This window comes from Pteronotus mesoamericanus, unplaced genomic scaffold, assembly GCF_021234165.1.
Source record: "Pteronotus mesoamericanus isolate MK-2021 breed Mesoamerican mustached bat unplaced genomic scaffold, CSHL_Meso_final contig_291, whole genome shotgun sequence".
Lineage (NCBI taxonomy): Eukaryota > Metazoa > Chordata > Mammalia > Chiroptera > Mormoopidae > Pteronotus > Pteronotus mesoamericanus.
The window spans coordinates 9,960,279-9,986,858 of NW_026555124.1; the positions used below are offsets into that span (position 1 = coordinate 9,960,279).

General features: G+C 41.4%; 1 protein-coding gene across 1 annotated transcript in view; it reads left to right on the forward strand.

Annotated features, from left to right (window-relative positions):
* FSHR (follicle stimulating hormone receptor) overlaps positions 1-26,580 on the forward strand; it is a 161,269-nt gene that overhangs the window by 105,197 nt on the left and 29,492 nt on the right. The window contains exons 3-4 of the mRNA XM_054575398.1: positions 7,266-7,340; positions 9,873-9,947. Of these exons, the coding sequence (XP_054431373.1) occupies positions 7,266-7,340; positions 9,873-9,947 (150 nt within the window). The remainder of the gene's footprint in view (positions 1-7,265; positions 7,341-9,872; positions 9,948-26,580) is intronic.

The following is a 26,580-nucleotide window of genomic DNA, read 5'->3' on the forward strand; positions in this document are numbered from 1 at the left end:
TAAAAAACACTTTAATGCAATTGAGTCCCCTAATGTGCCCAGTTAGGGAGGAATATATTGCGTATGTGTGTTGGAGAAACATGCTGTGTGGTGAATTAGGAGAGGAGGGAAAAGATGGGGAAGACCCAGTTGGTGAATATCTCCTGTATCAGAGAAAAGCAAAGCAAAGAAGACATTTCTGTGAGTATTTAATTTCTTATTGCATCCTGTTCTCTAATCCATAAAAGGCTTTGAAATTCCAGTGAGACCTTTAATTGCTGGTCACAGTTCTTCTGTTCTTCCTTATCCTATAAACCAGTAACAACTGTGCTCTGAATGAAACAGTCCCAGCATTCAACAAATGAGTATCAGGTGAAATGGTGGACAAATTAACATCAGTCTATGATAGCTTGAAATTTTAAACTGGACCTGGCTGAATTCTACATGCTCATTCACCTCCTATATCCCTCCTACTGAATGAAACCCACCTTCCCCACTCCTCCATCAAGTACACAGGCATACCTCATTTTATGACACCTCACTTTATTTTGCTTCATAGATGTTACCTTGTTTCACAAATTGGAGGCAAAACCCGCCACCAGTGAAAATATTATGACTTGCTTTATTGCAGTGATCTGGAACTGAAGCCACACTATCTCTAAGGTGTACCTGTACTTGTACATAAATACCACTTCATTGATTAGAAGGATGCAAACCTGGAGTAGGATTTTATTCTGGCTCAGAAACGGACCCCAGACAGAATTACATGGTAATCCCCTGTACCTCATGCAAGTACATCCCCCTTTCCATCAAAGAAACATGGAATTTCATGCAGAGAGGGCCTTAAAATTCACCTTCTCTAACCCCCAAGTATTTCCAGCACCCCTATGGTTACACTGGTCATCTCCCCTGTTTTCTCCTGCATGAGTGTTTTGTCAGTTCAATAACCTCATCTGGGACCCAGAGAGGTAGAGCTAAAGGCATCCAGATACTATAGTACAGCAGACCAAATATGCATATATACCTTGTATGCTTTATTAAACACATTAAATGTAAAAATCATTGGGACAAAAGCTTAACTCACAAACAAGCTAGCCTTGACCACCTTTTACCAGATTTAGGTATGTCACCTACAGAAAAGAGGGTGAATGAACACCAAAGACAAACTTCATCTCCTTTGCAGTTTTGCAGTTGCCATTTCTGGACCCAAAGACAACTTTTCCTTCATCTACCCATCCATCCACTAAACATTTGTTGTGTACCTATTACATGCCAACTTACCACTGGATTCTGAAAATAAAAAGATAGACAGATAAGGTACCAACCAGAGACACAAAGTCAGGTTGGGGAATTAAAAATAATGACCACACCCCCCCCCCAAAAAAAACAGTGACAAAATGATATGGCAATCACTTTAACTAATAAATGAAAGAAGTCTTGTGAGAAGGTAGAAAACAGGAAAGCTTCAATAATGAGAGAATAGGGAAAGCTTTCCAAGAGGATGTAGGGTTTTTTAATCAAGTACTTCACTCCTCTTACATTGACTTGGACTCCTCTGTAACACTTTTCTTGTTCACTCATATGTGTGTGTTGGGGAGAAAGGTTTGGTGGGGTGTTATCGACCATTCTAAAGAACCCTGAAATCCAAAGTGTGATCTCAGTACCAGCACCAACCCCTTACCTGAGGTACCAGAAATGCAGAACCTTAGGCCCCACTCATGGTCTTCCCACTGAGAATTTGAATTTTAACAAGATTCCCCAGGTGATTCATGTGTGCATGAACAACTGAGAAGCACTGTCCTAGAACATGAGAGCCTCATCTCTGGAAATAAGCTTTCCATAGATTCAGGATCCCTCACAAGAAGGGCAGTGTTGGGAAATGCCCTGTCTGGTTTCAAGAACTGTAGCCCCACCAACAGGCAAGAGGGCACCAAGGCTGGAAATAATCAAGGAGGCCTTGGGAAAAGAGGCCACCAAGGAAACAAAAACCTGTCCGCCTGACAGGGGCATAGCCCCTGCCTCCTTCACATCACCTTGCTTGGCCCTATGATGGTTGGTAGTCAATAATGGGTAAGATTCTTCAAGAAGAGGGATGACCTAAGCCAGACACAACCGATATGCATAGCAGGACAAGGACTTGGGGGACACAGAAACAGGGCAAAAAGGCCCGCACCCCTCAGCTAGGCTTGAGATGGCTAGGGTCCTCATCCCATCTGAAAAAGTCTCCTTGTCTCTTGGCACCTCCCTCCCTGCAACTAGCTCAGGCTTGAAACAATACTGGAGACAGTCCTAAACTGGATCTGGTGGTTCCCAGGGGAAATCAGGCCTGAAGTAAATTCTTTGAAGCATGCTTTGTTTCTCCCTCAAAAGCTATGATAGCCTGCTCATTCCGGGAAGGAAATTTACATTATCCATAGACCCTAAACCCTTTGGTGCTCTCATGTTTATGCTCTCATGTTTACTACTCTCTTCTCAGACCCTAGTAAATCAGTGTGTTCCTGCAATTTGTTTTCTTCAAAACATCATCTATTCTCTGTAAACATTAACATATTGATGTAATGAGATAACCTGCACATTCCTATTACCTAGACCCACTGATAACCCTTACAATAAAAGCCTTTGGAAAAAGGGGCTCGGGGACTTCTCCACTAGAGGAAAGGCCATTGCCCCTCTCATAGCAAACAGAGAAGTGTTTGCAACGACTCGTGTTTATTCCCCTCCTCTGTGACAACCCCAGGATGGGCTTTGTGGGATTCAGAGCCCCGCTCCCTCCTCAGCTGGCTCTGGACAGTGACCCTCAGACCCAAGGAGCCTCGTGCTCCCCTTGATAGAGCAGCATTCGGTGTCTACCTTGGACAGCTCCCAAAGGTTTTGGTCTCAGGATCTTGACACTTTTCAAAGTTATTAAAGACACCACAGTATTTGTTTATGTGGGTTATAGCTACCAACATTAACCACACTAAAAATTAAAAATGGAAAATGATTTATTTGGTAGTTTATCTAAAAACAATGAATTCTTACATGTTAATATAAATAACAGTTTTCATGCAAAATAAACACTTTTCAAAAAATATTAAGAAGAGTACCATGGTTTTACATATTTGCACATATTTTTAACATCTGGCTTAATAGAAGACAGGTGAAGCCTCATATCTGCTTCTGCATTATAGTTATTGCCATATCACACATCAAGTAGGACTCCACTGTATGCTCATAGAATGAGCGTGAAAAAATCTATCTCAGCATTATTACAAAAATTATCTTATCATATAGACCAGTGGGCCACACTTTAGATCTACCATATCCCTAGAGCTCTCCTCTCTTGTAAACCTTTACCTTTGACTCTAAGGAAATGCCATCACACTTTGAATCGTGCCCATCATAATGATTTGTCTCAACTGCAAAGAAAATTCTTAACAGAACCATTTAAGACAAAGAATGATTTCTTGACTAGGTAAGTTATTTGTATGTAAACCAAGGTACATGTATGAATTGAAGAGAAGATGCTCCACATCTTCCCTTCAAAGACCAGTTGAGTGATCCTCACAATAATGTATTATCTTAACCAAGCCAGGTTACCACTATTAATCTAACTGGGGATAGGATTGGCTGCACTAACTCTAATTTACATAGGTGCACTAAAAATGAAGGAAAGCTATGCATTAAAAAAATAATTTGTTAATTATCAATACTAACCAAAAGTAAGGTGTTACTATATATTTTCCACATTTCTCACCACACATTTGCAATGTTGCAACTTTTTGATGAAACTTTCTTATTTATGAAAAAATAAACCTAACTCATGCCTGTTTTCTTTTACTCCTGTCTCCAGGTTCTATCTCCAGGTTTCTCTTGCTACTCTTTTGTCTCATTGCCTCTTGTGCTCCAAGACTCTTATTTATCTAATTTATTGTCTCAGCAGACAAAGGCAAATTAGCCCTTGCTCCTGAAGCAAATCTTAAGACAGAAATCATAGATCTAAAAGAGACCTTTTGGTCACCTAGTCTAGCAGTTCTCAATCCTTCATGTGCATTAAAATCACCATTGCTTAGAGAATTAAAGCGGGGGGAGGAAATGCCAGAGTCAAACCCCAGATCAAATAAATCCAACTCTCTGTTGTGGAACCAGGCTTTGGAATTTTTTAAAGGTCCATTAGAAGATTCTAGTGTGCAGCCATAGTTGAGAAACTCTGATCTATTCCAACTCTTCATTTTATAGATGGGGGAGGAAGGAGAAACAGCCAAGTTGGGAAGGAACCAAACACAGAATCACTGAGATAGAACTAGGATTTGAACACCACCTTCTAGCCAGACAATATGACCAAGATTCTTCCATTGTTCTCTTAATTCAGAGTTCTCAAAAAAAAAAAACAAAAAAAAAGGATTTTCAGACTTATTCCTTTAAGAAAGGCATTTTTCAAATAATTTTAAAGTATCTTTCATATACAAGAAGATATATGTACCCATTTTAAGTTTAAAGTTCAATAAGTTAGACAAATATATATATACCCATGTTACTACATCACCAGCCTTGATGTAGAATATTTTCATCACCCCAGAAAGTGTCCCTGCCTCTTCCCTGTCAGCAACCTCCATCCTAGGCCTCAGGCAACAAATACCCTGATTTCTGTCACAGTAGATTAATTTTTCCTGTTTTAGAACCTCATATAAGTGGAATCATACAGTATGCATTCTTTTATGCCCTCATTCTTCCGCTCAGCATAATTTTTTAAAGATTCAGTGATATCGTATCAGCAGTTTGTTTCATTTTATAGATGAGTAGTATTCCATTGTATGAATATTCCATAGTTTACCCACTGTGTTGCTTCCAGTTTGGGGCTATTACAAATAAAGCTGCTATGCGCATTTGTGTACAAGTCTTTGGAGGGGCATACTTTTTTTTCTCTCTCAAGTAAATACATAGGAGTGGAAATGCTGGGCCCAACATGGCCTGGGAAGTGGGGTATATAAAAGAAAAAGTTCCAACTCTGCAGTCAGTCAGAGTTAGTTTTGCATATATAGGTGAGGCTATTTACTGACATAGAGATCAAAATGCCAACTTCATGGACATGTTCAAAGGATTGGAGAGACAGTACATAGTGTGGCTGGTAAATAAAAGACACTTAATAAATGAAAATAGAAGCTAACTAGAAACAGAATGGAGTTGAATTGTTCTCAGTGGGGTACTTTCACACTATAGCACACTGTTCACTTCCCCCCAACCCTCATCCAGCCAAAGGCTCCCCTCACCCCCTCCACCCAACTCCTATACCCTCTCCTGTCTTTGAAGGTGAGGCCATAAAATAGGAACTACCTTCTGAATCAATTTAGAAGTGTTTCTTGGCTGGTTTGTTCGTTAATTTTTAGTTATCTTTTAATAAAAAAAATACCTACCTTTTGGGCAATATTAGACTGCGATAGTACCACAAGCAGTGACCAAACCTACTGGTAGCTATAAGTGAACCTGGAAATAGCTTTCAGAGGATACGGCCCCACTGCATTTAACCCCCCCCCCCCCCCCCGTAAGCTAGTTCTCCCCTCCATACCTTATTTTCTACCTGTGCCACTCTTTTATTCCTCATATATGTTCAAATACATCTTATTTTTCTAAATCTACCACTCCTTTCCTACTCCTCATTCCTGTATCTCCCAGCACTCCTTCCACTTAGAGGACAGAGAGGAAATATAAATGGCCAATGGTCAATATGTTCTTTTAAATGCACATGCAGCCCAGGCTGGTGTGACTCAGTTGGTCAGAGCATCATCATATAAACCGAAAGTTCACAGGTTCAATTCCCGGTCAGGGCACATGCCTAGGTTGTGGGTTTGGTCCTGGTTGGGGCATATACGCAAGAGGCAGCCACTGATCGATGTTTCTCTGTCACATTGATGTTTCTCTCCCCCTCCCTGCCTCTCTCCCTTCCTCTCTAAAATCAATAAGCATGTTCTTGGGTGAGGATTAAAAAAAATACATGCATGCATGTGCACATGCACGTGCGCATGCACAAACACACCACCTTTATCTATGCTCAACTGTGAAAATAGTGAAGACTTAAATTTGCCAAATGAATCATAGAAGATGCTCTTATAGAACAAGAGGCATTTTTCCCTCACAAAATATCTCCTCCTTCATGGGGGCTTATTAGAAATGACCCTACCTCCTCTGAGTGGACAAGACCCAGATGTCACAAGCCCCCCTCACTGAGGTGGCTGCTGTTCACAACCACACTTCCCCTCCTTCAGGGTTCTCCTTCCTGCCTCACCCTCCAGGCTGGTCCCTTGATCAAGGGCCTTTTTAGAGCTCTTCAGCTAAATCCCAGGTCAGCAGACAGTGCTTCTGCCTCAGCCAATTTCAATGTATGCTGCCTATGAGGTTTCCTGAGACACTCTCAGCTACATTAAAACTGCATGAAAGTCTTCCTCAGGAGGCCTAATAATAGCACGTTTCATCTATGAACCACTTTATAATGCTTATAACATTAACTGATTAAGCCACCCTGTCTTCACAAGCTCTGGGCTTCTGCATAGTGGACTTCATTCTCTGCTTCCCTCACATTACTCCAGGAGGAAAAGAGCTGGGGCCTGTAGGACCTTTTGGGGGCATTTTAGGACAAAAGAACATTAATGCCAAAGATTTTGTAATAGCAATCCCATTTGGGTAATGGCATGAAGGGGAAGAGATTTAAATCCATGTTTATTTAAGAGACTGAATTGAGGTTCTCACCTCCCACAGCCAGATCAGCAGACAGAAGATCTTGACTCCATGGTCTAGGGCCTGGTCACTGAGTACAGTGTGTGGCACCAAATCCAACCTGCCACTTGTTCTTATAAGTGAGGTTTTATTGGATCACAGTCATGCTTATTTATGTGTTAATGGCTGTGTTTGCCCTAAATATCAGTTGAGTAATTGCAACTGAGACCAAGTGGTCTGCTGAACCAAGAAATAATTACTATCTGGGCCTATAGAAAAAGTTTACTGACCACCAGAGTAGGGAACTTAGTTTGTTCTCATCCTACATAATCCCTAAATACCTTTAAGCAAGTCTCCTTCCCTCTCCAGACCTCAGTTTCTACATCTGTAGATTGTATAACCTCTAAACTGAGCCATTGCCTTGAGTTGTTCTCTCATTGTTCTGTAAGTGTTAGCATCTAATATATTGGTTTTGTTATAGAAGACTTTGTTGGAGGGGGAAAAAGTTAGTCTCATGAACCATCCTAGTACCCAGCCTCTATGCTAAGCCCTTATGGAGTGTAACTGAACTGACTTGAATTATCCTTTCTTTGCAGAGAGATCTCGCATAATGATGTCTTGGAAGTGATAGAGGCCAATGTGTTCTCCAGTCTACCCAAGTTACTAGAAATGTAAGAAAAACCTATGGGGTTTGCTCATGACTATTCTTGGCAATCACCTTAAAGTCTGCTTGTATTTCTGGGAGGCCCTGGCTCTGCTCTGTCCTCAGATCCCTACACTTTTGTTTTAAGACACCCAAGTCAGCCCAAGGGGCACTCTCATGGGCCCCTCTGCCTGATGGTCCAGGCACCAGTCAAGAACCTAACCTTATTCCACTCCCTCCCTCCCTCCCAGAGTTGTTTGCACAGTAAACCTAAGGACCTGGCTCTGTGACTATAAGCAAGTACTTCTACCTAATCCTCTCATTCAAAGTCATTCCACAGTCAAAACCCAAAATTAGTCTCACGTGATGCAGTTGAAGATAAGTTGTCCTAGACTGAATAATAGTCTACACCATATAATCACCAATAAACCTTGGACAAGACACAAAGTCATTCTAAGACTTAGTTTTCTTATCTATAAAATGAGAATAATATAATCGCATGCCTCATAATATCACTGTGATGAATATATGATATGATAAATGTAAATTAGATCTAATATATCAACTAGCATGAGTGTGTCATAATGATTCTTCATTCCTCTACTATTCCGGTCAAATTTCCTTTCTCTTGTTGACATTCTAGTTTACAACATGCCAATACTCACACAGATGCACTTCTGTTTTATATCAGTCTGTAATTACCATAAATTACTTCGTAGAATCATAGACTGTCAAGGCTAGAAGAGACTTTAGAAGCTGTCTAGTCCAGAATTTTCCAAAGTAGACTGTGTATCATTAAACACTTGGGAATTTATTATGTTTAAATATAGAAAAAAAGATTCTATGGTCAAATAAGATTAGGAAACATTGGGAAAATAAATCTGGATTTACTTAACTATAGAAAACTTCTCAGAACCTATAATATGAAGATATACATTTGGAATCTCCATGAAGGATATTGTATTAATGGATTTTGAACTAACGTCACTGGAAAGGTTTCTTCTGTGAAGTATATATTAACATCTCACAAAATTTTCATGAGACACAGTTAAGAAAGCCAATGAAGCACTCTTTTAATTTTACAGATGAGCAACAAAAGGCACAGAGAGTTATGAGGCTTGCTTAAAGCCACCCAGCAAAATCTGCAGCAGGATAGAGACTTGAACATAAATTTTTTGACTCTTCTGTATTCTCTTAAAAAGTTTCAAGCATTTGCCAAAAATCAGTAGGGATTATACACACACATACCCACACATACATACATACATACATACATACATACATACAGAGTTTCTAATGATCACCATGTAATACACACACACCTACATATAGGCACATGACTTTGTTTAGTAATGACAGTCTGTCCATCTTGGCAGACTCTCCTTCCCTTTTCCTTTCTTCCATCCTCCTTGACCCCCACTCCCTTTCTTCCTCATAGTCATTAAATGTCTGCAGCTGATACTGTCCCTTCTTCTTCCCATTACCCTCCTTCTCTATCCTTTCTTCCCTCTCTGCTTGGCCCCTCCTTACCCTAGTGGGGAAAAGAGACATGACCAGGGTCTCAGAACCCAGGGAGTAGCCAACCCCCTGGGCAGGGTTAAGCAAGTGTCCCCCTGCGCAGTTCAATGTGCAGTGGAGGTAGTAGAACAGCTCTTTCCTGCATGGAGAGATGCTCACCCTCATGTAGCACTGTCCTTAAAATGATTAATTACCTGGTACTTGGATCTGGGTAGCCACATGTTACTGCAACATAAAAGCTAATGAAACAGGGAGGAAGTAATTAACACAGAGCATCTCTGCAAATATGCATTGATCCAGCACAATGAGGAAAGGGCAGCCTCTCTGTTGGAATCCAAATGTGAACATGCTCACCTCTGGACTATTGATCAGGACATGGCTCAGGCCAAACTGGAGCAGAAGTCACCACTTCCGACAAGCTGCGAAGGAGCAGCCTCAGTCTACAGAATGAGGGGCCTCGCTGGCACATGCCCAACTACTGTCTGCTGGGACTTCATGGTTAAAACCAGAGATGGCCACTGTTTGCCCCCAATCTTTGTTTTCCTTTGCCTCTTCGCTCTTTTTTTCCGGTCTCCTTTTGCACCTCAGCCTGTTTCCTTCCCTCCCATCTTCTTTTCACCCTCTTTTGTTGTTTTCCACCCCATTGTCTCTTGTGTCCTGACCAGACAAAAGTTCAGTGCCTCATATTAATCTCATCTCTACCCTCTTAGGCTCCTCAGACCCTGGGAAATCCTTACTGGTCAAAGGCTCAGCTGTGCTCAGGATGAAAATGGCTCACCCAGGCAGTGCTTTGTTTGCCTCTGATGAGCAGAGCCCAGGAGAACTTTGGTGATGAGAGTTAAACAGGACAGGGTTAATATTTAATTTACACAGTTTAGCATGGTAAAAGGCACTGCATCCATGCTCAATTTTTATTGAAATGATGGATGGGTAGATGGATGGATGGATGAATGAATGACATTGATATATTCTGCACAACATGAAAAATATTACAGCATTCCTTACTGTTGAGATTATGTTCATAGTCTTTTCTCTTTTACAGTAGAATTGAAAAGGCCAACAACCTGCTCTACATCGACTCTGATGCCTTCCAAAACCTCCCCAACCTCCGATATTTGTAAGAACTCCTGTATTCTGGTGCTCCCTCTATGATCAAATTGTGTATTCCTATTTTAGCAAAATGTCCACTTGTGCTACTCTGGGAAGCAACTGCTTTTGATCAAAGATTTGGGGCAGAAGTGGAGGGGGAGACACTTGCCGGTGGATTTTTAGTTTCATGAGTGAATTCCACTAATATAATTGCATTTTGTTTTCATTTACTGAAACAGACATCATAAGGAATGTCATTTGCATTAATGGGATTGTCACACAGACCTCTTGCAGAACTCAGTCTTCATTTAGTGTTAATGAGATTCAGCCAAAATTTCTGCTAGCATTTAGCTTGTGACCTTGACCTCAAAGACATCATCTCCTTTGTTCTGAATGCATGCATTGTTTTCTTTGATAGATTACAGTGTTTTATTTTGCAAGTTTTGGTTAATAATAGACATGGTATTAATCAGTAAAGAGATTTCTAGTGTTTGAACTCCATCTCTTGGGCCTGCCCCCATCAGCAAAAGCATTGCTTCTTTACTCAAATGGCTTTCAAACTAGCTGAGGACTTGACAGAGCCCAGAGTGCTATGATGTAGCCTCACGAAATAACAGATAATAATTTGAGTTACAGAGTCAAACATCCTAGGCCCATCTACTGATCTCAGACAAGAATTTAACCTCTCAAAGCTTATTTCCTTGTCAAGAGAATAAAAGTAATAAATCTGTTATTTATTAACATAATCATAATGCATAACCAACTACAAAATCCAAAAGACAGAGTTCTAAAGCAACAACCTTTTATCATTTCTCACCTGTGAGTTGATCAGAAGAACAGTTCTGCTGACTGGACTCTTGTTTTCCTGACCTCGGCTCAGCACACTCATGGGTCTGTCATTAGTTGGCAGGTCAACTGGGGGCTGGCTGCTCTGGGTAGTCTCAATTGAAACAACAGCTCTCCTCCAAGTGTTGCTCATTTGCAAGAGGCCAGCATAGGCTTGTCCTCATGGCAGTCCTAGGATTCCACAAGAGAAAGCTGAAGCTTGCAAGTCTCTTGAAACTAAAACCCCACACTAGCACCCCATCTTTCCTGGTTCATTTTATTAGCCAAAACAATTCAGGGAACCAGCCCAGTTTCAAGAGGGGCAGGAACAGACTCTACTTCTTAATGGGAAATCTGCAAAGCCACAACTCCAGGTATGTAGGTGCAGGAAGTGATACAGAATTGAGGTCATCTTTGCAATCAATTTAAAGCACAAAAAAAGTTGTGCACAGTGTCTACCACATAGCAAAAGCTCAATAAGTATTAGCTACTATTGATAGTGTGACTCTGTCCCTAAATTTTAATCTATGAGAACTGGGGTTAGCAAATATATCAAGGAACACTAGGCCATCATATGCCTTAGATCTCTGAATGGGGATTGACTGAGGGAATAAACAGTTTTATAGAAGAGAGTACATATGACCTGGATCTGAGGAAAAAACAAGGCCACCCACTTCTGAGCAAATGCCATTGGGAGAACTGGCTTGATTTGCATGCAACCTGTGCAGCTGCACAGGGCCCCAGGCCCGAAAGGGCCCTGCACTCAGAGAACCTCAGACTAGGTTTTGTCCTAAAATATTCAAACATTTCTGAACAAGGGGCCCTGCATTTTCATTTTGTACTGTACCCCACAAATCGTGTAGCGAGTGCTGCTCAGAGGTCAGGGTTATGATTGCTCCTAGTTTTAGACTAGGGAGTCTTGGCTCCCTAAATGGACTTTGCTCTACCCTCTGCAGAGGATAGCCTGGGTTAGTCGCTAGCAGTGGAGGAAATGTGGATTAAGAGACAAGGTATGGGCCCTAGAATCAGAAAATCTTGGGCTTCCTCCTGACCCCACTTTTACTCTTGGGCCAATCACTGGACTTCTGAGCTATACATGGCTTTTATAAGCCTCAAGTGAGATTTATATGTGTAAATATTTTTAACAAAATATTTTATACTAAAAAGTGCCTAAAAACATTTCAAAATGTACTGTTATTGGTAGAATGATACTTTTTCTGTTCAACCAAAGTCTACCAGTCCATCCTCAGGAAAATTCCTATAAGTGTTGAATAGAGAGTTATGGTAGCCACTAAGACCTTTAGCTTTTACCTAGAGTTTTTGGAATGAGTTTAAAATGAGGACTTTAGGACATGCCTGAGCAGTATAGAAAAGAAAAAAAACTGTATATATAGTCAGAAGGACTAGATTCCAGATATTAACTAGACAACCTGTTACCTTCTCTAAGCCTCCATTTCCTTATCTGTAAATTGAGTGGCTGTGAAAACCAAATTAGGACTAGGCCTGTAAAAAAGATTTTGCAAATTGTTTTCAGTACACAAAGTGTAACGAACTACACGAATATAAAATTATTAGTGCCTGTTACCCAGTAAGTTTCCTTCATTCCATTTTCTCTTCTCTTTTACCTCCCAACTACCATCCCTCCCTTTCTCCTTCTCTCCCTTTCCTTCTAGAAGAAGTCTGAGTGAAATCTGGTGGGGGCAACAAAAGTACCTTAGGGCATGCCAAGGGGCACCCCAATTCATAACCTATTACAAATGGCCAATGAAAAGCACTCCTGCAGAGGATAGATCCAAGAAGAAAACCAGCCCCTCACCCATGCATAGTTCATAGCCCACGATAGTAACAGCATGAATTACAGTGAGAATAGGGGATTGGGAGCAGGTGAATAGGAGATAAAGGATCATTGCAAGGTTTAAAATCAAGAGGTGCAGAATTTGACCCCAATATTGTCACACCACTCATGGCCAGCACCATTCATTCTTATTAACAAGCACCCTTGTCTTTTTCGCCAGGAGATGAGGGCTGAGGAGGGACTTAGGAAGATGCAGGCATAGAAGAAAATATTTTGGCAGAACACAGGGGACAAAACTATGACTTTGACTCTGGAAAAGGCTGAAATCTAAGTCATCTGTCATCGAGCCCAGACTCTCCTTTGTGTCCTTTCCTCACTTTGAGGTGTTGAGTAGTCCCCAGTCTCATCTGGCTCCCCTATCACATCCAGACAAAGCTGGAGGTGACTGATTCCAGTTCCATCCTTTCCTGAGAGGACGCTATTGTTCTCAGAGCATTCAAAATGTGCTTTCTAACTGGGGTAAGAAAAGAATTAGTAAGCAGCTTGGAGGAATTGTGTCATTGTCAAAGGCTCTTCCATGACTGCTCTAAAAAAATACCCTTACATAATTCTGCAGGGTACAAAATTCCTTCACACCCACTGCCATGCAGAGCCCCATCAGGAAGTTGAGACAAAGGGTTGTTCGTCTTAAGCCTTTTGACTTATTGCCCAAAGCATGCCTTCTTCACCTGTACACTGCTTCCCAGTTTGGCACGCAGCAACCCTAAGAATCCAAAGGCACTTCCACTAGCAATATATCTACTCAAGGATAAGACTATGGCCTTGAAATAGTTTCCCAACTGCAAAAAGGAATCACCTAAAATCATAATTGGTCCTCTAATCTGAAAGATTATATTATGGAAGCAAAGCCCAGCTAAGCTTTCCACTTGTGACTGAGCAGAAGTCATAAACAATAAACACCTTCACCATCCAGCAACCAGGCAGAAGTGGATGGTGACGATTTCAAATATTTTTTTGGATGATGAACTACTTGCTTCAGAAAAAAAAAAATCACAAAATGGTAAAGGACTCAGAGGGGCCAGTGGGACTGAGTAGTTTGTGGTTTATTTCCTTAAGCCAGGATAAATTTATCATCACAGCCATGAAAGCAGGAAATTACAAGGGTAGAGGTGAACTGTCACTTGAGTATCCTAATTACTGCACGCGCACACACGCGCACACACACACACACACACACAACTGCTTTTCTGAAATTTTCAGGCTTTATTCCATTTGATGCCAATCACTTGATGGCATAGAATTTAAGACAACTAGAAATTAGTGTTCTTCACCACTGCCTTCATACTTCACTGAGGAGCCCAAAGTGGTTAGGGGAAAAACTCATGAATAAAGAAGTGTACTTTTACTAAAAAATATACATCAAAGGACCCATCTGGGTGGATTTTTTAAGTCAATACTGTATTTGCAGGCAACGTTTCTCTCTTTATCACTCTGCCTTCCTGGAGTTGACCTTTTGTGTATGAAAAATTACCTATTGATCTATAAATAAGGTTTTCACAATATTCTCTTGCTTTTGCATTCTGTCAATGTAATTCTTAGATAGCTGGATGTTGCTTTTTGCTACTGAATCCCAGCTTAGCATAACCTTCACACAGATTGGTAGGCCCCCATCTGACAACCGTCTTCCACTCACATGTGGGCCAGTTGGACCGCCTTAATATGTCTGCGAATGGCAACCACACCATCCGCTTTCCCCAGCTGGGAATAACTTCTGGAGATTTTTCACTGGGACTCACCTCAGCAAGTCAGGCGCGCTCTTTTCTGTCCCTAAATTCCTTTCTCTCTTTTCTGCATCCCTCTCTTTCACTTGTCTTGTGGGGTTAATGAAAGTAGCTTCTCTGATTATAAAAGCATTTGTTGGACATTGCATGGCAAAGGGACAGAGGACAGGGGCTAGAGAAGCAGTACACAGTAGCAAGGAAGCACACAGGGTCCAGTGCCACCTGTCTAGGCTCAGGTGTCAGCTCCTGCCCTTACTAGTTGTGTGACCTTGATTAATTGGCTTAGCTTCTCTAGGTCTGTCTTACTTTCTTTAACCTAGGAATAACATTTTTTGCATTCTTGCATTGTATTAAATGAAGTACTTGGCAGAATGACTAACATTTAGAAAATTCTCAATAAATGTTAGAAATTCTTATTAAATTCCTGACCCTGTGACCTATTAGCCTATTAGCTAAAAGAGCCCATGTAAGAGACTTCATCTCTTTGTACTTTAGTTCTCCCCTCTGCTTAAAAGAATAACAACACCTACCTTTGGAGTCTGTTTTATGAATTAATTAAGTACTAATAATCATTTTGGTGATGGTAGTATCTCTTTCCCCTTCTAGTCTTTCAAAGGTTTTGAAGGCCTCTTTAACTGTTCCTTTTGGATAGAATCCACAGATGAGCATTTAAACATGGAAATACATCACTTGTATTTTCCAAAGGACAAAGATATCCTTCTTATTAAACTCCTGACATGTCCAAAAAGATCCTTGCAACAAACCAAAGTACATTATCCTACAGAGTTCTAATGGAGGGCTCCTAACCTCCATTTAATGTTTATTTCCAACACTAGTGGTCCACAATTTCTCTTACCACCTCCATCAAAATAAGTTTTAGTTTTTCACATTGCCAGCTGGTTGGCTAATGCATCCCATTTTTATGTTGATTTACAATTTAATGCTTTTTTTTTATCCTACTTCATTGCACTTGAACTTCTCAGCAATCAAAGGAGTACACAGCGCAGTAAAAGGGTATTCATTTTATAGGAGAAATAAGCAAGCCTTGCCTACGGGCCCTGGTTACAGGGCTCTTCTGAGAGGAATGTGCAGTGCCCCTACAGAATACCTAATGTACTCTGATACATTAGGTACTGAGCAATGTTTGGCTTTCTATGGTGGCTTAGAAAGGATATATATTAGAGTTCATGTTTAGATGTATAGCAGCCTCTTACAAGGTGAGAGGGACTGGTACCTCCTCATTTCTCCATCACTTTGGATGTGAATTAGCCAATCAATACAAACTCACTTGTTCATTCAACACTCAGTTATTGAGATCATACTACATGCAAGGCTTTGTTGTGGCTGTTGGGTGTACAGAAGGTGACAAGACAGGTGAAACCTCTATACTTATGGAGCTTATACTCTAGTTGAGGAGACAAATAATGCTAGATGATATCACGAGGTGAAAAATAAGGCCAAGAAAACAGTGATACTTTAGAAAGGGTGGTTGAGAAAGGATGGAGGACCTTGTGAGAGATACAGGAGACATCTACAGACAGTGCTCGCTCACATCAATGGGCTCAGTCTTTTGGGGGAGGGAGGACTATCAACCATTAACCCCTGAAAATAATAACATATCTGTAGAGTTGTATGGCGCTGGTAATAGACAAGAGGACTAACCCAACACCTTGGGTTGGACTTATCAGGGAAAGCTTCTGGGAGATAAAGTGAAGTTAGCTACAATTTGAAGGATGAATAGAAATTTGAAGACAGTAAAGAAGAAAATTCCCGTGAAACAAAGAGGTGAGTAAAAACGAAGAATGTGAAAGGGCCATTGGGGAGTAGGCAGAGGATGAGGAGAAACTGAGTCTCCACTGAAAAGGCATGCTCTGGAAAGAAAGAAGTATGACTGTTTAGATGGATGGGATTTGGTAAGACTGGAAAAAAACTTTAAGGCAGGAGAGTGTAGGTCCAACACAGCAGGAAGGGGTAAAAGCCATAAGGCATTCTTGAGCAGAAGAGTGACATGATGACACTGACTTGGACTGTAGATTGACCACGAGTAGGGTAGCAACATACTCAAGGGTGTCCTGCTAAGGGGCAGTTGCCATAATCAATCCAGTGGTACATTAATTGTGGCACCTAAAGAAATAGAAAGGTAATGGGGGGATACATTTCCAAACAATTATCCCTGATATATGATTTTCCTCTATGTCAGATGTGGACCCAAATGACTGCAGTGATTTTTGCCCACTCACCTCTGTTAACCCCAAAGCCTCTCCCCCACCCCAGGGCCTCCCACATGGAATCATCCTGCAGAAAGCACACATCAAGAATGCAGTCTGGGCCAGAAATCATCTTTCACAGGAACTGTGAAAACTGGAAAGGAAGTATTAGCCCTCTCCCTGGCTGTCAGTGTTTAAGTATCTAAGGATGTTGTCATGACTACGAGGATGTTTGGGCACAATGGAAATTATACAATTGCTTTTCCTATCAGTAATCTATCTAGCACAGTCCCCTTTGCCTGCCATTGTCAGCTCCAGAGGAACATGGCCAGATTTTCCTTCTGGAACACTGAAGCTCAGGATGAGATTTTGGCCTGAGCGTGTCAGTTTAAGGAGGGCAAGTCCCTTCTCTTGTCTGAGGGCCTGATCTCAAAAATGGTGACATTTTTGTGCCACTAACCTCTCCTCCTTTTTTCCCTAACCTGCTCAGTGTGCTTTCTCCTGCAGGAAGCCCGGGTCTTTTTCATCAGCAAGATAATTATTTGGTCCTTTAATTCACATCAATATGTTCAGGTCTTGATATTTTTATTTCTAGAGGAATTTGCATTTTTAAAAGAGAAGTCTGAAAATGGCACTGCTAGACCCAAAAATTGACAATGCTGGACTCCCAGGCAAGGGTCCCTGAGAGGGAGAGAGAAGTCCCTATGGGAGCCACTCACATAGCGTGTAGATAACCATCTACACTCCCCATCTGCAGAGTCTCTGAATCATATTTTCACAGGATACACCTTCTTATGAGCTAGGTGTACCCTCTTCTCACTAATTTGAAAATAATATCTGTCTCTGTCATCAACAGAAATCAGATATAAAGACAAGTCTAGAAAAGGCTCAGAGAAAAAAGAATGTCAGATTAGCTGTGTAAAATCAGTCCGATTTCTTCCTCATTGCCAGTATTACCCCCAGGCAATGATGAATTAATCCCTTGAAATCTCAGTTTCTTCATCTGCAAAATGGAAATAACAGAATATGCTTCAAGGGGTCAGTCAGATGAGGGGAAATGTAGTCTACGTCTTCTATGTCCTCTTTGAGCCCTCAAGCAGTTGGCGTCTAAATGTAACCTTCACCACACGGGGGCTCCTGGGGTCACCGGCTGTCCTGAGTTCAGCACATTCAGACCCAGCGTGAAGGGCCCAGTATGGAAGGAGAGAGTCCCCTGTGAGATCCAGCATCCTGTAGACCTCTTTATTTCCCAGATCAGGCTCTTCTTCCCCAGGATTCAAGCTGAGATCCTGAATGCACATTAAAAAACCTAAACCACATACAAATTACTCAGAAAACCTCAATTCCTGGAGCTAAAGGAGGGTGATAGGATGCATCCCTGCCACTTCGGTCCCTCACAGATGAGCGCAGACAGCTGCACCAGGGCCTGAGAGGCCCCCAGTGTGGAGGGGAGGCTACGAAGCAGACGGCCTCCAGAAGGCACTGGAGCTGGCCTGGGAGGGACCAAGTATAAGACCCCGGCAGCACATGCCTCAGGCACTGGCAGGAGGGAAGCCCGCTTTGTGGACAGGATCTGAAGGGGCATCAGGGGAATCCCAGCCCCCCATGGAAAATAAACTGCTGCTTCTTTTTCTACCACTGCAGCCTCCATGTTGGGAAGTTTAAAGGGTGTTTTTGTCCTTACAGATTCTTTCAGATTTGCAATTATCCCTGGAAGAGGCCACACACCAAGAGGTTAGAGCTAACATAGGAACTATCAGCTACCATCTCTGCAGGGATGGGGGCAAGTCCCTGGAAGCAGAGATGGGCGAGTGGAGGCTGGGCAGTGCAGTGAGGATGAGGGACAGGCAGAGGACAATGAGAGGAGGGAGGGCGTTGACGCTAGTTCCCAGATTCTGTGTCGCCCCGGGGTGGTGACCAGGTTCTCTTTATCTCCATATCCCCAGTGCTTGGCCCAAAAAAGGTGCTCAACTATTCAATTTTCTTCTTTCAGAGGATCCTGGCTGTGATACAGACCTCTGGTGCACCTGGTTTTCAAATCACTCTACAATCCTTGTTAAGGGACCTAGTATTTTTCTCTCTGCTTTCATTCTTCTCCTCTGCTTTATCTTTCACAATGTGTGTAAATACACGCATGTTCTAGTTGAATGCTCCCAATCTCAGTTTGTCCACCTGGAAAGGTGTTGTCTTCTCCAGGGGTATGGTTGCAGGAGGCATGCGGTCCAGGGACTGCCCCAGCTGGCCAATCAGCTGGCTTAGGACTGTGGGGGGGGCGATGAAGTGGCAGGAGGTGTCGCCACCTGATTCCACTGACCTCCAATCTAGAACAAAGGATGTGTCCAATTCATCTCTGAACCCACAGAGTACAGAGTACAGAGTCTCACACAGGTAAACCCCCACAAAGCAGGCTCTTAATGAAAATATGGGCCTGGGTTTGAACTTTTCTATTTGGGTAGTGGAAGGGAAGCAACTGTTTTTAGAGAAAAATCTCGGGGCATTACAGAGCATGCACACCACAGTGACAAATGCTCTAATGATGATGTTTGCATTTTCATCTCCAGCAGATACTACACAAATGTTCTGCTGCAGTTTAATCATGAGCTCGCCCACTGCAAGTACCCCACAAATAATGTCTAGTTCAAGAAGAGACGAGCTCCCCCGTCACCAGGTTGGGATTGGGGGTGGAAAACAGAATCATAATTTAGAAAGTACTTTCTCTTTGCATTAACTTATATAGTCTTTAGAAAATGCTTTATTTACCAGTGGCTCCATTTTACAGATGGGGAACTTGAGGTTCAGAAATGACTGAATTGCCCAAACTCACACAGTGGGATTGAGGAATGATCTTGGAGCAGGAGGACAGAGAAAATGATATCTGTTGAATGTATACTTACCATGTGGCAGACCCTAATCTAGGTATTTTATTCACACGGCTCATATCATCTTCCAGTCTTCCAAAACAGTGAGGCATACATTTTCCCTGACTTACAAATGAGGATTTTTGAAACTCAGAGATTATGTAGTTGATACAACTGAGAGCTGAAGCCAGGAATATCTGACTCCAACCCAGTTCAACCTGCTCTCCAGCACGCCACAGCTGGAGAGGCGCAGGGTGGTGGGGAGCCAACGTAAGTGGCCCCAGTGTTCTGAGCACAACATTGACACCTTATTAATGTTTGCCATGTGGAACCTGTGATGATCAACTCAGGCTAAGTTGAAATGTTCCTAAGAAATAGCTTTCTAAATAATTAATGGTCGAAATTAGTTGTGGGGAAGAGTGTGCAAACTGTTTAAAATATTAACTCTTTTGCGACTCCCCTATGTAATTTAAAAGTAATTGCTTGCTGCAAATTAGTAGCTTGATTAAAGTTATTCTTACATCAGCATCCAGGAAGGTCTCAAAAGATTGCCACTTGACAGTGCTCTGTCAGTAGTGAGTCTAGCCTGGAAAAATCTTTAGTTTAAAAGTCCCTGTTCGTCAATATGGTAAAAGGGAAAGTACATCACCAGGAGGCATGGGACCCAGAAAGCCCTCTTCCACCTTCTAGCAGACAAGTTAACTGAACCTCCCTAAGCCTCGGTTCCCTCATATACACAACGGAGCTAATATACCTTCCTCATGAACATGTGCTGGCTTAAATGACTTTAATGTAGGCAAGACATTTACAGTTGTCTTGCCCAACATGGTGACAAGATAATTGGAAAGCATAACTATTATTCTTTCTGGCTCAAGTCTAGAAATTTGGGTGATTCATTTACTCTCTGTGAGCACTGCCTCCCTTATCTATAAGATGAAGATCATAATTCTGCTCACCTTAGAAACTCACTGTAAAGTCAAATAAGATAATATAAAATAACTGTCAGTCATATGTACTACACGAATATAACACAAGGTTATTTTCCAGTCTTTTCTTGTTAGAAGTCTGGGTCAGAACCATGAGCTGTGTAACTAGTTCCTAGGACTTTGGTTGCTTTCTGAATAGCAGTCCTCTGAGCTATTGCCACTTTAGCCATACTCTCACTTGGACCCAAGTCAGACACTGGTCACTGGGTCTCCCAAGCAGGAGGAGACAGACATTAAACTTGCCACATGGTCTTCACAAAGTTTTTCCCTCAACCTAAGTGAGGCAGAAAGCAGCTCCTACCTTCCCCCATTGATGGGAAGGGCAAGTTCACAGTTGTCCCCTGGAACACTTTCTCACAGTCTCTAGCCTGTTCTCATGCCCAGTGGGCATGAGTGGTTACAAATTATGTAACCAGTTAACATAAATCTGGGATGTAGCATCTCTCATACCTTGTGTCTCAAGGAAAACTCTAACTTTGACATCCTGGTACACTGAGATCTGCCTAGCTCCAGGGGATCCTACAGCATGTTCCAAATGGAAAGAATAACATCATCAGTGAGCGTTGCAGGTAGCCCATTGCAAACTTCCTTTTGTACGTTCTGTCCCATTCTGTCAAAGGTTTCTCTTCAGTTTAGTTCCCTTTTGATTCACTTGGCCATTAGAGAACATGATTTATTTTTACCCAGACACAGTGCATGTAGAGGTTAATGGTTGGGCTAGGAGTAGGAATCTTCTCCTGTGACTAATGTATTCTGCACAACTGCAGAGTAGTTATCCAGAGTCTCTGACCTTACCTCCCCAGACCTTAATCTAAAGGGGGCCATTTTAAAACACCTGAGGACGGGAGTAGAAACTGAACCGAAGTTCACTTGATGCTCTGTGCCCTTTCACCAGCGAGGTTCTGATTTTCTGTACTATACACTTTCTGATTTATATTGTGGTAGAGGAATGGGAGATGCTAACTAATAGAATATTCTAAGAGAGAATTTGCCAACCACGTCATATTAAGTGCATTTTCACAGAAGCAGCACAAATCAACCTAAACACTTTAGCTTCTATCAAGGCTTCCAAGGTTGAATGAGGAGGCACCAAATTCAGGAGACATTCTGTAATAAACGAATCCAATGTCAGTATGTCCAGGGAAAGCTGGAATGCCGTTTCCTTCTCCTGGACATGTTCAGTGAATAATATCATGATCAAGGTGTTGAGAACTCTGCAGGAAAGAAACTGCTAAATCTTATTAATCTATCATTTCCCAAAACTGTTTGCGCAGTCTTTCATTAGTAAATAAAGGATTTATACCATCTGGGAATAGTGTGTCTAGAGAAATGCTTAAAATTTCTAAGTTGAAGGTATAAGAGGCCACAGAGGTCAAGATCTCCCCCCCGCCCAGTTTTGTACCAAATTTCAATATGTGTGTTTCCATTCTCAGATACCAGCTGGTGTCCTACAATTCAGCTCAATTCTGCTACTCCCTATCCAGAGATAGCATCATATCCCACAGATTAAGGGCTCAGTCTTACAAAACTGCACACACTTAGGACACCAATTCCAAGTCCAGGTTCTCACCTGTGCTTCTAACCGAACGGCTATAAATTAGAGGTTCCACTGACCCTTCCTTGGGTTTACTAGATTGCATTGGCTTATCATAAAAGGATGTAACTCAGGAGAGCAAAATGGAAGAGATACATAGGGCGAGGTATGGGGAAAGTGTTCAGAGCATCCGTGCCCACTCCAAATGCACTACTCTCCCCAAACCTCCACATGTTCACTAACTTGAAGTTCTGTGCCAGGAAGGGGACAAGGACCAAATATATATTTCTTACTATAAATCACAATATTACACCTCTCATGAAGGAATTTCTCCATACAATTAGTTGGGTGCATTTCCAGAGGGAACCAAGCACTTAGTGTTACAGTCGATTCTTCCATTGGGCAACTTTCATAATAAATGCCAATCAGTCACATGGTAAGAGCACAAACTTTATTACAGTCAGAAAGATGTGGACTTAACCTCTAGTTCTGTCCTCCTTATGTATGGCTTTGTGCAAGTTATTGAATCTCTCTCAGCTGAGCCTCCTCCACTCTGATATGAGGATAGTAATGGTACCTGTCTGCTAAGGTGGAAGAAAGGAATAAATAAAGTAATCAATGTTAAGTGCTTGGTGTGGTGCCTGGTGCATAGGAAGTGTTCAATAAATGTTGGCCATTATTATTATTAATCCTATACCTACTTTCCAGAGCAGCACCGTACAAATCTTTTACTATTTCCACCTGGCAGCCTTTTAGAATCTCAGGCTTCTCTTCCAAAGCAAAACATTCTATGCATTGGACAATATGGTCTTGATTACTTACCCCATCAGCAAAAAAAAAAAAAAAAGAAGAAGAAGAAGAAGAAAGAAGAGAAAAAAAATTGAACATATGTCCCAAAATAAGTGTACTTATTTGTAAGACATGTGCCCATACAATTGCAGTATAAATGTGTGCATTACATAATTTACACAAAAAGTTTTAAAATATAGAATGAAAATGAGTGAAATAGGCTTTTACATTTACCATTTAAATGGCACAAAAAGCCTAGTTTACTCTCACTAAATATGTTAAATATGTAAAATAAATAATATTTTCGAGAAAGCAATGCATAGGATGTGCTTCATTATTTTTAACCCTCAGATTAACACTGAGAAAAGCAATTCACAGGTCATATCAATACTAGATTTCAATGGCTGTCAAAGCTGAGAATAAAACTTCAATAAAATTCGTAGATCCGCTGGAAAACAAGCCTATAGCTGCACTCCTTGAGTCATACTTAGTGTTCAATTCCTAAACTTTTATGCAAATATTTTTATGAAATTTAGCTAGTGTATTTTCTTTCCTACTGTCAGGTGTTCTTACCAACAGCCTATCAGATGTTGCACTTTTATATTTTTCATAAAAGTATTCAAAACCCAGTAAAATAACTTAAATGGGTTCGAAAGTTATATTTCCTTGTTTTTAAAATATGCAATATGAGAGTTTTCACAAATGATGACAGGCATCATTTTCAGCAACAAATTAACTATTTCTATGCATGTTTTGTCCAAGTCCCCTTGATATCATAGATCTCTTTCAAATGCTGTTGTATTCCTCTTCATTAATACACCACCTTTCACTTAAAGAGACAAATCAAATACATATGTCTAATTGGAAAATACCTCCTAGCACTATTTGACAGCCATTTGTCATCACAGAAAAGGTCAACAAATTTGGATCACTTGTGTGTTTGTAAAAAAAAAAAAAGAAGAAGAAGAAGAAGAAGAAGAAGAATGTGTAAATCATCTTCAATTTCACCAACTCTTTGTAGTAATTGCCCTTGAGAGGGCCAACAAACATTTAAATGATAATGTGATCAGGACCCAGTGACTAAACAGAATCAGACAGGCAAGAAGGGTGATCCAGGAAGGTTTAACATAAAAAAACAGGAAGAAATTAAAGAAAGGGGGCAGAAGATCTGGGAAATTTAGCTGTGGCTTCCAGTGGTTCCAACAAGACACAAGGAGCATCAGGCAACAGGTAACAACTCAGTCCACTCAGGCATCATGGAGGTCCCAGAGAGACAGTGAAAAACCAGACATAGAAACCACATTTCAGTACCCAAGAGAACTGGGGAAAAGCAAGACATATTCGTAGGGTAGAAAAGGATATCAGAGAGGGTTATATCAAATGAAATACAAGGCTAGTTCATAACCAGTAATAGTGCCTGGATATGGTACTAAGTTTCCCTGTAAAGTAAATCTTATCACTTCCCTGAATAAAACATGAAGGAACTGAATCCTAAAGGTTTCAACTAACCCCTTAAGGCCATACATCTTAAAGTGGTATAGCCAGGACTTGAACCCAGATCCTCTAGATCCTCTAGCTCCAGAACTTGCTAGCTGTGTTACATGCCCGGAGAATAGGACCAGAGCCCAACTGTTAAACCAGAATATTAGGTCAAAACAGAATCTGCAGTCAGGCTAATAGGGCTGAGCTCTTCAAAATCCTGCCCTTGGGCTCATTAAATTCCGCCCCCCCCCCCCCCCCCCGCCCCATGGCTAAGGAGTCTGGTTTCCATGGAGACTGAGCCAAGTTTGAGCTGAATATGAATTAAACGGGTCCAGTTGTGAAGGCGTGAGACTGAGGAGGCAGGAAACCAAGCTCTCCTACTGTCTCATGTAATTCCTTAAACAAAATTATTTTACAGAGAGAAAATAAGGCTCTGAAAAGGAAAGTAAACTGCTCAGTATCATTCAGCTAGTGCAACAGAAGACATTCAAATCCAGCATCCCTGATCTTAAATTTAAGGCCCTTTTGATTATAACACACCTTCTTGCACATACTCCACACTCCATCTAACTGCAAGATTGTATCTTTCTACACCTATCAAAATATTTATTTAATAATTCAGAAAATATGTTAGCATCTTTTATAATGGTATATGTAGAGGTGCAAATTCCCAGTCAACAGGGATCTGTAGTTAATAGAAATCTCAGTTATCACTGAGTCTCATAAGGTAAGGAGTCTTTTTAATTAAGCACTGTCCACTCTTCTTCTTATCCATCATGGATAACTAACTTCTGCCAAGGTTTTCAGGATGAAAGAATTCATTTTATCTAGGAGACTAAAAACTGTAATTACAAATATAAAAACAATTTTAAAAGAACATTAGCTGCAAACAAATATTATTTCACGGGAAACCAATTAGAAGGTAGAAAAAAAGTTCAAACCCTCAGCCTTGGCTTCTAAGAAATGTGCTTTGGCAAATATGATAGACCCTTAGCCTGGACATACTACCACCTTGCAGCATCCTCGTCCTAAATTACATCTGCCTCAAGCATCTGAATGGGCCATTCAGGCTATGGAATGAACTCTGTTTCTGCCTCGGTCCACAAACTGAACCAGGGCTGGTTTGCAGGGTCTCCGAACAGATCATTCCCTTCCGTAGTGGACTCTGGGTAAAATAGAGAAAACGAACTGCATTCTTTGTTCGTACGTGTGATGGAGATGGATGCTTTGTCCTTCCTGGCTTTTCTCACTAAAGTGGGTTATGTAATAGGTTCTCAGTAACCACCCATTGGCTTGTCCTGACCATGAATATGAAGTCTCAGAATTATGAGATGGTAAAAGTGTGGGCCACCTCTGCTCAAGGAGCCCCCAAGTCTTCCTATTTCCCCTTTCAGCACCCAAAAGTGGCTTCCAATTGCTTACTCATAAAATCCACACTTCCCTACCTAGTCTCATAGGTTCTTAAGATACTGCTTCCTCCTTCTCTTTCTGTTCTATCTTCCTCTGTACTCACTTCCCACATCCCTCCTGTGGTTACTGCTCTAGTTCAGGCCAGTAAGCTCTATACTCTCTCAGAAATCAGGTTTGCTTTACTTCCTACAAGTTCTCCATGGTATTCCAACCCACATCATCCTCTCCTTCCCTGACCTCTTAAGACATTCATAGTCAATAGCATACGGTTTAGCACTAGACCAGTATTTCATCTGTACTAATCTTAACCCTTCGATTTACCTGCAAGCCTCCTGAGACAGGATATGTCCTTTGGTGTCCTCTCTTGGATAGGATGGAGGCTAAATGAAGAAAGGCATATAGTCCAATGCAACACAAGTTAATAGGAAGCACACAAACCGTTAATTTAAGAAGGAAAAAAAAATGCCAGCACTCTTTTAGATTAATGAACGCACTAATGATGTCTAGGACAGCGAGCTTTAGAGTTGTGGGATCACCTGTTCCTGAGGGGCAGATGTATTATCCTGTTAGGTAAGCCATGGTAGGACTGGCTCCCAGCAATTGAAGGGACAGCACTAAGTTCATCCTGACAGGAACGAGGCCCATTTCAGAATTGTAACCAAAAGAGTAGGGATCGTAAGGCACGAAAGGTGTTAACACTAGCTCAGGATGTGCAATTGCCTATTGAGAGGGGAGAACTGTGAGCCAGTTACCCTGCTAGAGAAGATCCATTTGCAGAACTTAAATTTGTTGACAATTTATCCTCAGGCCTTTACCTATTTTTGAAACCGTGGTTAAGTGAATCAAAATATTTTGCAGCAAACAGTCTTTTGACTAAAGCAAACCCATTGAAACAGAGCTCCTAGCTCACTATCCACTTACAGCCTCCATCAGACATGAATTTATTGATCAAAAAGGGAAAATGAATTGAAAACTAAGTGTTCATCCAAGCTCC